The 13,591-nt window shown below is 40.8% G+C and overlaps 1 protein-coding gene across 4 annotated transcripts in view; it reads left to right on the top strand.

Moving 5' to 3' along the window:
- The window catches only part of KCNQ5 (potassium voltage-gated channel subfamily Q member 5), a 582,471-nt gene that overhangs the window by 547,668 nt on the left and 21,212 nt on the right, over positions 1 to 13,591 (top strand). For all 4 annotated transcript variants that reach the window (XM_067702786.1, XM_067702785.1, XM_067702783.1 and 1 more), the window contains one exon: positions 9,503 to 9,611. In XM_067702786.1, the coding sequence (XP_067558887.1) occupies positions 9,503 to 9,611 (109 nt within the window). The remainder of the gene's footprint in view (positions 1 to 9,502; positions 9,612 to 13,591) is intronic.

Genomic DNA, 13,591 nt, shown 5'->3' with positions numbered 1-13,591 from the left:
GGCCAACTTTATCCTCCAAACCTATCATTTCTAAGGTTCTTTATTGTCGTTGTGATTGTTTACTGTGTCCCTCTATTTTAGCTTCCTGTTTTTGCTGCACAGATGTAGGACCTGGCTTTATCTCTGTGAAGATGTTAATAACAGTGTTTTCTTTTGCTTCGTTTTGGGTTGCTCTTGATCTCTTTGTACTGGATGATTTCCTCAGGCATTTAGTAAACTTTGGGTGTCTCCTCGCAGAGAAGTGTGGGATCCGACAAGGGTGACTGGAACTTCTGAGCATGTGGCCGGGGGCGGTCAGCTTGACCTTCCCCATGGGTGGATCTGGGTCAGCTGTTTCCTGGGACACCTCTGGACCTTCAGCTGTTTCTTCTTGGGCCGATCAGACTCCCAGAGAGGTCTTCTCCAGACTCCTACCTGGAGGTACAGGTCCTGCTGCCATTGTTGAGATGGTGACCGGGCGCTAGTGGGTTCTCAGCATTCAAGCTGTATATGGTCACTTGGAACCCATGCCTGAGGACCCCTCGTCCGAAGCCCCCCAGCCAGAACCCTGCTGGAAAAGGAGCGGAGTCCTGCCCAAGGCTGCAGGCAGGGTGCACACAACCTCCCTCCAGTGAGTCGCCCCGCAGGGACCGAGTGCTGCCCTGACTTGTCTGAAGTGTGAATTTTGTTTCTCGGCTTTTCCCAGCCTTGGCTTGGGGTTTTCTCTCTGGTGCCAGCCAGTCGGCTACCTCACTTGCCCAGCTGCTTTCCTACTTTCAAGATTATGTTGTTGCTGCCTCCCCTCCTGTTCTATCCTTTTATGTGTTTAAGTCTTTTTAAAACGTATCATCACTATAGTTTTAGTGAGCTTTTCAGAGGTATCAAGATTAGATGTGTATGTTCATTCTACCGTCTTAACCTACAGGGCAGCTTCTATCGTGTGTGTGTGTGTGTGTGTGTGTGTGTGTGTGTGTGTGCGCGCGCGCGCGCACGCTAGATCGCAACAGCAAGTGTATTTCTCATTGTGTCTAAAAGTCAAGCAGATTTGGAAACTGATGCTAGGCCATGCCAACAGCAAAGTTGTCAAGTCCAGTCAAAGGCCAGTTGTATTTTCTCTTTACTGTGAAAGTCTTCTAAGGAGCTGAGGGAGTTTTCATGGTATATAGAGCCACTTTTTTAGAATGTGGTAGTCACAGGATAATCTAGATCTAACTCTTTATTGGCAAAAAAAAAAAAAAGGTCAGCTGCACTTCCCCTGATAGTGTATTTGATTGTACCTCTTCATTTCTGTTATGGGTACCACAACTGTATTTTGGGTCCCAAATTTCCTGCTCCACATAGAGAATGTCACAACACCAAAAAATAAAATAAACAGCAAGCACAGCTGAGTTATGCAGTCTCTATCAATCTATAATCTTCAGTTGTGCTAACATTTACACCTACTTTGGTAAAAAATACACCGGAAAATGCAATTACCCGTTCAAAATATTAAAAGTAGCTCTTTAACTAGAATATTGCTTTAAAAACTCAAAAGGATGTTTTATTTTGAAACCAGTAGAGGCCACAGATATGAATACTGGGACTTCTTTTCAATAAAAACAAATATTTATTTTTCAGAATTTTTTCCCTAGTACTATAGCATTTTAATTCTACAGCCTAGAAAAAAAATTCATGAGAAAATGTTCACAGATGGATCAAAAATTTCCTTATAGCATTCTATTTTATTTTTATCAGAATTCAGTGAGATGGTTTCCTAATTCTTAATGAGAACTCACTTTTAAGCTGTTTCCTCCAAACCTTCTAAGATTCAGAACTGAGTGAACAATGGTCACATGACTGAAATCTCACCCTTTGTCCCTGCTGTGCTAACACTGGAAAGCACTGGATTAAAGGTCACATTTGGAAACGCACAGGGGAGTGAGTATCCAAAAGTGATTTATGAAGTTACACTGTATCTCACTGTAATATATTGACATTTCCATTAGTATACATTGTTCCTGAAGAGGAAAGTAAGTCAGGATGGGTTTTATTATATTTATACGGAGGATGTGGGTAGAGGGCCCTCCTGCTCTTGTACTGATGTTAAAATTCTTCTCTTATTTACTAATTGTAAACTTACAGACTCAAGAATTTAAAGTGGACCTACAGGTTGTGTGTCAACCTAAAAGTAAAGTGCAGTGTACCATATTTATTCAACAAGTATTTCCTGAGTTCTACTATAGAAGTTATTCATGCTTTTACTTTAAACTTATTTTGCCTCTTAAATATTTTCATGGACCACTGGGGGGAAATCCTATTTTTAAATCCTATAAAAATTAAACACTTTGAGGAAAAATTGGATCTTTTTTCCACAGTAAGATCTCAAAGTATATATCTGGTCATGAAAGATCACCAAAACATACAAACAACAACAAAAAAAAACAGTAAAAGAGAAACCGATAAGGCCAAATCCAGAGGTTAGCTAGTGCATTAAACTTTGTGATCGATCAGAGAGATGGAGCAGACGGGTATCACTCACCCTGACTGGTTCCCTGAGTAAATACTAGTTTGCTTACCCTGTTCCAGGCACTCTGTTCCAGGCGCTTGAGATACATCAGAGAACAAGATGACACTCTTGGCCTTGGGTAAGGGAGTCCTGGTCGTTCTCTTGGAGAACAGACACTGAGCAGAGGCCTCAGCTGCTACGGAGCCCACAGGCCATCTGGAAGGGAGCATCCCCAGAGGGAGCCCTAGGGAGAGAGGTGCACGGCGCGCAGAGCAGCCGGGAGGCCTGGAGGGAACAGAGAGAGGGGAGCCCTGATGGGAAGGTGGGAGAAGGGGCGGCACACAGTGCCCTGCAGGCCTTCTGAAGACTCAAGCTTTTACTCTGCAAAACACGGGGAGATTTGTGCACAGGGAGGCGCGATCTCAGTGTTCAAAGGACTGCTGTACCCTAATAACCTGTATCTTGGGCAGGTCATCTAAGCTCACTGATATCAACCTAAAAAAAACAGGAAACCAATTCAAGAGGCAAAAGCATTTATTTGGGATCAAAGAATTGCAATTTGGGGTACATGTATTGGGGTAGAAACACAAATAGTGTCCCTATTACAGGAGAGGGAATCAGGGTTTTTAATGAAACAAGTAAGAGGAAGATGAGACAGGTTGCTCTTAAGAGTCCACTGGTGCTGATAAGTAAAGCTATTGGATTTGCACTTCACTGATGAGTCCAGCAAAGTGGTCACCAGGTAGAGGTTCATTTTCATCAGTCCCTTCAACACGGTCTTCTCATTCTTGCTGACTTCTTGGGATGTTGGCAGTTTGGCCCAGTTCACAGGGTCAGAAAACAGGACGCAAGGCAGCTCCTCCGGGATGGCTGCTCTGGCCCCATTTTAAAAGCCCCACTTACGTCATTTTTCACTCCGAGCTGCAGCTCCTTCATTTGTGTAAAATGAGCACAATATTTCCAGTCTGGCAGTGTAATATTTTAAATTACAGCTCATCTTTGTAAGCCATCTCACACACAAGGACTGAATGAACGAAGGTCCTACATCCAGTCCTAAAATCCTACATCCAGACTTTATTGAAGTCAAGGGGAAATGCTTCACTCACGAAGCAAACGTGCACCGTCAGGGCTCTGGGGGTGGTAGGTCCATGCATGAGGAGATACAGGGGAGATGGATACGTGGATGAAGGAGGTGGTCCCTGCCCTCGCAGCTCGCTGTCTGCCAAGGAAAGGGGTTGTAAACAACAAATATAAGAGATACGTATGCAGAACAGGAGGACAGGGCTGAGTCAGTCTTGGGGGTTAGGCTGCATTTTCCGGAGGCCACAGACTCAAAAGGCTTGTGTCTGGAAAGCTGGATCTGAGGCTCTGAACTCTGTCCTACTGCCCTCATGCTCTTGGCTTTGGATAACTCAAAATCAACAGGAATTGCTAAACCGCAAAATAAAATTCTAGTTTTCATCACGGCGCAAGAGTTATACACATGCTGAAATGGAGGTGATTTGTTGTAAAGATTCCGATGTTCTTCTCATTTTGGGGTGCTCTTGCTTTTGTGGTGCTCTATGCATATAATCATCTGTCTACTGCAAATTCAGCACCCGCGGATTGCCAGCCAAAAAGAAAGGAAAAAAAAAATGGAAAGGGGATGTGTAGAGTGTAGCCCTTGGGAGAGTAGCCAAAGGTAATAATGCTTAGACAGCACCTTGAGGAACTGTTCATCGTCCGGTGTAGCTGGAGCATGAGATGAAACAGCCATATAATAAGATGAGGCTGAATAAGGGCTTTTCAGCTATCCAAGCAAAGTCCCCCCCATGGCAACCAGAGATGTACAACTTCTAATCAGTGTTGAGAAATTGACTTTGACGTTAAACATCAGTTGATGCAAAGAAAGATACTGGAAGGGAAGAGGCCTAAATTTAATAGGATTTGCCCGAGTGTTAGAAGTACAAAAACCTTTACTCATTCTCCATGATTTAATTTAAAATTCGACTTTTCAAAATTTCTAGGAGAAGCATGCATTACTGTCATAATGAGAGAAAAACAAAGTTAAATAAAAGCTATTTGAAAAGGCAAAAGTCTAGAACAAAAAATATATTATCTGGAGTATTTTTCTGGGTTTCTTATTAGTGTCTTGAGGACACAGCAGCACCCAGCACAGAACAGAAGGAAAGTCCCCAAACAAGGTCGTAGCAAAATAATATCGTGCTGCTGCATCAGGACCCAGGCAGTTATTGTAAACTCAGCTGGATTAAAGGAGATGCCTTTGAACTAGCACATGGCTGAAGTGGAGACTGTAAATTTAAGATGATATTTAAGGTATCGGAAATGATAGTGGGGAAAAGGTAATTGAAAGACAAGCAGCAGCAGAATTGGAAAATCAATTATACTTCATAACAGGTTGTAATAAATTAGTTATCACCACCATTGATAGTTGACTTTTTAATGTGTGCTCCTTATAGCACAGTGGAATAGAATCATTACGTGGTCCATTTAAATGCCTAAAATGTATTGCGAACTTGTAGCTTCCACATTTTTACTATAAGAAACATATTACAGTAGTTCTTTAAGTTGTGCAACTTGGGAAGATTTTATTTTCTTCTAATTGTTTTCCTATTTTTCAAATACTCTATTTCAAAAAACATATTTTTTTGTGATGGAAAAAAATCTTTAAATTCCTTAAGGAACATCTTACGGAAAAACCTGAACGAACTTTTCGGCCAACCCAATAAAAGTAATGTAAATCATCTATAGGCTCATGCCCTGATACAGCTAATTTCATTTTTATATATTCACTTCTAGCTGGTTTTCTACTTCTAGCTGCTTTTCTTTTTATATATCATGGTATATAGTTCTAATCAACGTGAGTATTTGGTTTCATATTTTAATTTTACTGAACACTTAAAAATACTTTCATACTACCATGTACTCTTCATAATTATCATTTTTGTAGCTGTGTAGTACATCAGCATGGTCAAATACTATAATTTACAGTTTCCTACTTTGGGACATTGAAATTTATATAACTATCTCTGTACAATAAGCAATGATGCAATAAAAATTATTACATTAAGCTATCTTTATTTTCTTTTTGAAATTATTTTCCAAAGATAACTTTTCTGGTATAAAATTATAAGATTGTTGATTTTAAATTTTTTTAAACTTTTTCTTGCCATAAAACTTTGTTCTGATTTACATTGTCACTAGCAATGTCAAAGTATACCAGAGTCACCTCAATTTTGTTAGTATTAGTTATTATTCTTCTGCTACCAAATAAGTATAAGTCCATACTTTCAAATAATTTTAATTTTTTTTTTAATTTCTAGTTAAGTTGAAAAGTTTTCTATCACTTTTTGCTACTGGTGGTCTTTCCTGACTGACTTATTTGTATAATACATTCATATTTTGGATTGTGATCCATTCAAGTAAGCTTCTTATACATTATAAATATTAAGCTTTTTTATACCTTTCAGTTTTTTCCTAATCAGGACTTTTCTTTGCATTATAATTTGGTCATTTCATGTGGTAACATTTTCTGTCTTCATGACCAAAGCGATCAGCTGTCTCCTTTATAATTCCTCTTAGTGACCAAATATCAGGCCATTACCGTTTCCTCCACAGACAAACAAATGTTTTCTGCTAGGTTTTGACAGTTTGATTTTATTTCTGTCTCTGAACGTGTGAGTCTCTTGTGTGTAAGAACAGTAGTGACTCCGTTGAAAGAGAACAGGGTCACGGCCTGCAGAGCGGGTCTCAGGTGGCCGAGGGGTGGAAAACAGTGGCTGGAATTCAGAAAGCCGAGGCCTCCAGGCTGAACAATAAGATGATGAAACCTGTTCCCAGGTCACCAGCTTGTAAGGGATTTCTTTTTCTGTTTTTTATGATGTGATTATTTCCTTTTGTCTTGGGAAGCACCTATATTGTCTCAAACTGTGCAAAATACACTGGTGATGCGAGGGGAAACACGGGGATGAGCCCAAGTCCGATGGCAGACTGGTCACACACACACACGCCTCGGCTCCAACTGGGGGAAACCAGGGGCACCGTTTTCCACTTGCAGTCAGTGGTCCTTCTTGGCTGCACGTGGACACCTCTGGGGAGCTTTTATAAACACTCTGAGGCCTGGGTTCCAGCCCATCCTGAGTACTGAGGTGTGATTCTAACATGCAGCCAAGGTTGAAAACCATTGTAATCATTTCGTCAAGAAATCTAATCTGTAAGAGCAGGTGACAGAGAGAAAGAACCAGAAACTACCTGTCATTTTTCTCGAAAACACCTGCATCTTGATGGCACAATTTATAGTGGGAACAGGAAGACGGTCTTTGGACATAGCAGAAGTTTCCAGAATCTTCTCTTTACCTCCTCTCTATCCTGTAAGGTCCAGGTGGTTCTTTGCAAAAATCATGGAATACAGTTTCCAAAACCTGGGGGAACAAAGTATTTGAAAGCAAATCTTGAACACAGCTAATTACTAGGAGACAGAGAGGCTTGGGGGAGACAGAGGGCTGTATTTTCAGCTTCCTTTCTTCCCAGCACAGACGGGACGCGCACAGGGCAAGCCTACCAGACACAGAGGCTCGCCCACACGGAGCACGGCTTGGGGAGCACTGCACGCCACTGGCACGCAGCCCTTCAGGACTGGGTTTTTGCAGATTGGTGCTCACGTGAGCTCCTGTTCCCATGACCCACATTCTCCAAATGCCAGGGCAGAGGGCCAGCAGTGTGATCAGAGAGCGGAGAGCACAGAGCCAGCCTTGACTGGAAGCTCAGCCCCGCCCAGGTGCCTCAGAGGTTTTAAGCCTCTAGGAATCATGAGAAGAAAGTTTCATTGTCATTAAGCCTCTAGGAATCATGAGAAGAACGTTTCATTGTCATTAACCTCACTGGAAAGAATATGGACATCTCAAGATACTTACAAAACAGAAAGATGGCATTTACCCCATTTTTGTGGCTTTGGAATAAGGGGGAAAATTCTCTAACTCAGCCCTTCAACACATGGCAGCAAAAAATGTATTTCCTATTAGTTTGCCCTGACCAAACTTACAAAAAGAAAAAACTTTTTTTAAAGACTGAGAGCTTGATTTATGCCTTGAATAATCAAGTTATAAGTGGTATAATGAAAGTTCCTAATAAAATGGCTTTGGATACAATGTCTCCCATCCTCTGCCCAGCCTAATGCTAACCACGACAGAGAGACAGAAGGTCTTACTGGGGAGCAGGACGGGGGCAGGGAGAAAACTGTCTTGTTGCCGTTTGGGACGTTCCCCGCTCCACTTGCGAACATTATAGTTTCACTATCTTTACTTTTGTGCTTATCGTGACAGCACCTACCTGCGGAAAAAGTTTTCCACTAACCTCACAACAATAAAAGGACCCTGACTTTTATGCTGTTTAATTATTACGCTTACCTTCTCGGAGCCTCGATATCAGCATCTAAAAACCAGGCATAGCATCACCAACCTGTACAGTTGCTGTAAATAAGAAAACTAGTACGTGCAGAAGCTTTGTCTAAGCGCCTGGCACACATTTCAGCGAGTGGTTGCTGTTATGATTGTTATTGTGAGTTGGTGGTTCTCGAGAACCCACTTAGGAGGCTTGGGGTCAGAAGGCCAGAGCGACCATGACAGAGAGCTGTGAAGACCCATCTGTATCTCTTCCCCACACCACCCCTGTTCCCAGCACACCATAAACCGAGTAAACACACAGTGAATCGTTGAACTGAGCGATGCCCCAACTGCATCCCGGATGTGAGCCCTGCTCCGGTGCACGGGCCTCCTACAGCGTTTCAGGACCTGTAACCCAACCAGGACAGCCCATGGCAAAGTCTCCTTCGTTTATGACATAGTAGATGATCACTAATCAGGGCAGGAGACAGAAAGTAGTTTTAGTCCCTTAGTTACTTCAACATTTAAAGAGGCTCAAATAGGGGAGTTCCCAGGTGGCCTACTGGTTAGGATTCCGGCAGGGAACTGAGATCCCGCAAGCTGTGCGGCCAAAATAAAAAATAAAAATAATAAATAAAGAGGTTCCAGTAGTATTTGAGGCTACATAAGTCTTTTCTCCTGAGTACGCTTTTGTTACTTTATTACCAGGATCATACATGTTCATTGCAGAGATTTTAGAAAATATAGCCAAGCAGAAAAAAATAAAATCATTCTTAATCCCAGATATAGATTGTTTCTTTAATAATATATTGTGACAGTTTTCCAGTCATTAGTCATCATTTTTAACAGATTCTCAATATTCCATTAAATAAACCTACCAGTACTTATTTAACCTTTTCCTCGTTACAGGAATTTTAACCTGCTTTCAGTATTCTGTTACTGAAAACCAAGTTGCAATGATATACTTATTCCTTATTAATTTTATAAATTCTTAGTAATTTGGTGTTTATTGTAACCCTGCCTTTTTGTCAAACTTTGCAGTTAAGCCGAAAGTTATTTTGCTCGGTTTATGGGAAACTGATTTTCTTATCCAGTCTGAGAATCTGCCCTCGGCCTTGGCAGTGCTGTCATCAGCAAGCTCTGTCCTGGGCTGCCCATGTCCAGTAACCGACAGGGAGTCCGTGTACTTGGATCCGAACGCTTAGCACACTCGTTCAGGGTGTGGGACGACTGGGGTCAGTGCCATGGGCTCCAAGCTCTCTATATACAGGCCAGTTCATTAAATGTCCAAACACTGCTTTCCTAACTCCAAACAGCTGTTATTTAAACCCTCGCTGTCAGTTTCAAAAGAACTGGGCAAAAGAGCATGAGTGAATCGACACAAATCTATCACCTCTACCGGGAAGAAAGTGTGTCAGCAGCCCCATTTCCCCATGGAAAACAGCTCAGAAAGGCAGTCATGTCAAACCACGTGAAATCGGTTAGGTTGTAGAAAAAGGAGAAAGAATAATACTGGGAAAAACAATTGGCCGACCTTATACGTGTTGATTTATAAGCCGAGTCTGTGAATTCCCCGCCATCCCTATGTAAGACCAATTCGGTAACAAGTTTTAAATTGCCGCCATGCTGCTACCTAACTGGCCCTTTTCTCTTGCAGCTGACACGGCGCTTGGCACCGACGACGTGTATGATGACAAAGGATGCCAGTGTGACGTGTCCGTGGAGGACCTCACCCCACCACTGAAAACTGTCATTCGGGCGATCAGGTTGGTGAAAACCTCTGACAAAACGATTCTGAAACCTCCCCCTGATTATCTGAATCACAGTGTTGCTGAATTCTCTTTCCTGCAGGTAAATCTCCCGCATTAATTCCTTTCTCTTTTCCTATTCATCCACACGCCTATTAAATTTTGAAGTATTTTTTTTAATACAAAACTTGACTGTGTTCAACACGAGATGGGTTATAAAAGGTGGGTGGGATTGGAAAAGCCAGGCCATACCGGACAGATTACATGAGAATTGGCTTGTTGTGTGAATCTGTTGCTTTAAGGACCTCTGCGTATAGATACAACTGTATTTTTTAAATTATTTGTACGTCTTGGTGCTTCAATCCATGTTCTGTATTTCGTGTCGAAGAAGAGTCCGTCTTTGCTATTTCAAAGCAGGTTGACTTCTGACCATGGGAAGCCTGTGTGTTCTGCAGGGGGTTGCTGAAATATAATTGTAAAGTCTGACTGTAATACACTTCCTCTGCTGATGGCAGAAAACTGAGAGGGTCCCAGCAACTTGTATTTCCAGGATCCACTCCCCCAAACAATCCAGAATCCGGACTAAATGAACTGCTGCTGTTCAGCCTGCCCTGTGTCATCCCTTTGGGAGAATGCGTATCTGTCAGGGAATGCAGAGCGACTGCAAAGAAATGCCTCTGCTCTTTTTGGCTTTTCCTGCCTCTTACCAGAAAGCCTGAGGAAAGCTGAAAATATCCGACCCAGTTTAGCTACCCAGATACTCAGTCTAAGCTCAGACATCAGTATAATGGATTATGTACTTCTGGTCTGAGCATCCTGTTAGACATTGCTGTACTCTGTGGTCGGGGGTCACTGGGAGAGTAGAGATGCGTTATAAAGACTTTGGTAAATGTTTACAGGGGCAAAGAAAATCATGATATGATGAAAATGTGTGCCCAGAAGGTACTTAAACATTATCTGTAGCAGCCACCTAAACAGAAGTGAAGTCAAGCCTAGTTACTTCCCTCTAGAACCTACGAGCAACAACCCTGTGGATGGGGGAGCGTCCTGTCCCGTCCTGTGTGTCCTGGGCCTCTCGTCTCATCATGACTGTTACTGACACTCCATGTCCTTCTCAAAGTCTCCCAGTTTGGACAATGATATGATCGCCCTGCCCCGGGGGATCCCAGAAGCCTTGGGTAATATTTAATCCCAGAAAACCCAAGGATACGTAGTAAAATGAGGTCTACAGCCTTCAGTTAAAGGGATGGAAAGGATCTGTCCTGCGCCGTCCAACACTGTAGCCACTGGTCACACCAGGCGATTCAAATTTGAATTAATTAAAACGGAATAAAATGTAAAGTTCAGTTCATCAGTGGCACGGCCACATTTAAAGTGCTCGGTGGTCACGCATAGCCAGTGACTTCTGTGTTGGGCAGAGAAGACATCGTACATTTCCATCAGGGCAGGAAGCTCTATGGGGCATTGCTGGCCCCGAAGTGACCTCAACATTCTTTCCATCCGTTCCTTACAGCCAGCAGAGACCCCTGGTCTAATTTGCAGCAAGTACAGTAAAATCTTATCTAAGGGACCAGATTAAGTTTCCTAAAAGTCATACTTAACCCAATTTGTGTCCTTTCCCGAGACCTTCTGAAGCTTTCTGCTTTTGCCTCACAACCTGCACAAAGAATCCTGAGCTGCAAAAAGGAAAATGAAATAGGTTTATTCTGCCAGCTCAGCGCTCGAGCAGCAGCTTGCGCTTTACTTTGCTATTATCCCTTCCTCTGGAAACTTGACTGGTTTTTGTAAAGTCCCTTGCAGAATTCCCTTGCTCTTCAGAATTCTTTCTTGCTTCTTATTTTTAACAGGAACTTTATTATTTACACGTCTCTCCTTTTTGTGGATTTTGGAAGCTTTCTGCTTGCTACTTCATAACTCTTGATGGGGTGCTTTTCTTCCCTGTATCCTGATTCTGCTTGGTGCGGTTTTTTTTTTTTAATCACTTCTAAGCTTCATTTAAAATTGTTGGATTCTGTAAAAACATAATAGCTACACTCAGTAGTTAATAACTTAATTGGAAATCTTTGACTCATGATAGAACTTAATGTCTAAACATTAAAGGACCAACCACCTCAGTTAGCACTTCTGAAAAGGATTTGCAGGTATAAGTTCCTAAGTCATATGCAAAAGTGTCCTTTTCATGAGTTTAATTACATAACAAACTGAACATCAATTGACTAGAGTGCTTTTGCCAGAACGTGCCCACCACCCGCAGCGCACCTTAAACAGGATTTTCTGTGTATGTCACTGATGGCAAGTGTGAACCATCTATTACTCAACTCTAAAATGGCGACTTTGTTTTTGGCATTTTCCTTGTTCTCTTCTGGTTGTTTGATGATTTAATATGACTACCTGAACATGTCTTTTGTCTTCCAGTAGCGCTGACAATAATAATAGTTTTCTCCTAAGAGGCAAATTAAAATTAAAATGTGTAACAGAAAATATGTATGAGATGACAGCATGGAAAATAATATGATTACATTCACAAGAGCAAAGTAGGAATTCTTATTTTCAGTTATTAATATTTATTCAGCATCTGACATTTTCTAGTTATTTTTGAGAATAAATATTTTCGGGCAATAAGATGATTAAGGTCATTCTCTGAATTCATCTGGATTCTATTACCCAAATTCACCAAGACTGGTTTTTTTAATGAATGACATCACTTTTTATAGTAGTGAACAACAGCTATTCTTAGATATTTCCAAACTATGCCTTAAAAGACAGAAGAATACTGAGTTTTGTATAGTTCCTCCAGGGTTACCACAGATTTTTTTCAAAATATTATTTAATTGGAGTGTGTGAAGTTGTTGAAAATGTGTTTTCAAACTCATCTCTGGGGGTGAAAATTGAACTTATTTTTAACAAGAGTTCTATCTATCTTGTTAATGATTTAATTCAAACAATGTTAAATTTCTTTTCATCCACTCATACAAATTAATTTCTAAATAGAAAAATGAAATTAGCAGGGAAGTAAACAGATTGACAAGCAAACTGATAAACTCTTGAACATTCTACACACCCAACTCCAACTATACAGTTGACCCTTGACCAATGCAGGAGTTAGGGGCCCCGACCCTCCATGCAGTAGAAAATCTGCATGTAACTTATGACTTCCCCCAAACGTAACTACCAATAGCCTACTGTTGACCAGAGCCTTCCCGATAACATAAACAGTCAATTAACACATATTTTATATGTTATATGTAGTATATACTGTATTCTTACCAAAAATGAAGCTAGAGAAAAGAAAATGTTATTAAGAAAATCACAAGGAAGAGAAAATACATTTACAGTATTGTACTGTGTTTATTGATACAGAAGTATGCTTACAAGATGAATCATCTATCAGTACCTACATCAAAATTGTCTTATACGATACAAAACGCTATAGATGTTATATGTGTTCCTAACACTAGACATCAAAAACGAAAAGATAACATGAAAAAGAAGTACATATTTATTTACAGGTATAACGATTCATGCACTGATAATGAAGAAGCAGCAGTATGATTGCTTCATGGTAGCTTAGCTTGTACACTAATGAATGAATTGTTATTAAAAATTTTACTGCACACAGTATCACAGTTACATCCATAATACAGTATTGAAACAGTGTTAGATTTTTTAAAAAAACACTTCCCTGTGATGATAGGCTGATATGCAGTTTCTCCCATTATGAGAGAGAGAGAGGCATGCTGTACAGTAATGAAATTCTTTGAAAGTAAAGTCATAAAACAGTAAGAAAACTAACACATTATTAATTTTATATTAAATATCAGTCATGCTTAGGTAAAGATCAACTAGTATCTACATATTTTATGTATGACACACCTAACTTTTTCTTAACTTTTTCAGCATCTCTAGCTACACAGTTCGTCTTTTCAAATTGTCACAAATCTCCAACAAATTTCCCAATATATTTATTGAAAAAAATGCACATATAAACGGACTCAAGC

Source organism: Pseudorca crassidens, chromosome 13 (genome assembly GCF_039906515.1).
Source record: "Pseudorca crassidens isolate mPseCra1 chromosome 13, mPseCra1.hap1, whole genome shotgun sequence".
NCBI classification, from domain to species: Eukaryota; Metazoa; Chordata; class Mammalia; order Artiodactyla; family Delphinidae; genus Pseudorca; species Pseudorca crassidens.
Note: the sequence above shows the minus strand (reverse complement) of the source record. Positions and strands in the feature narration are given on the sequence as shown.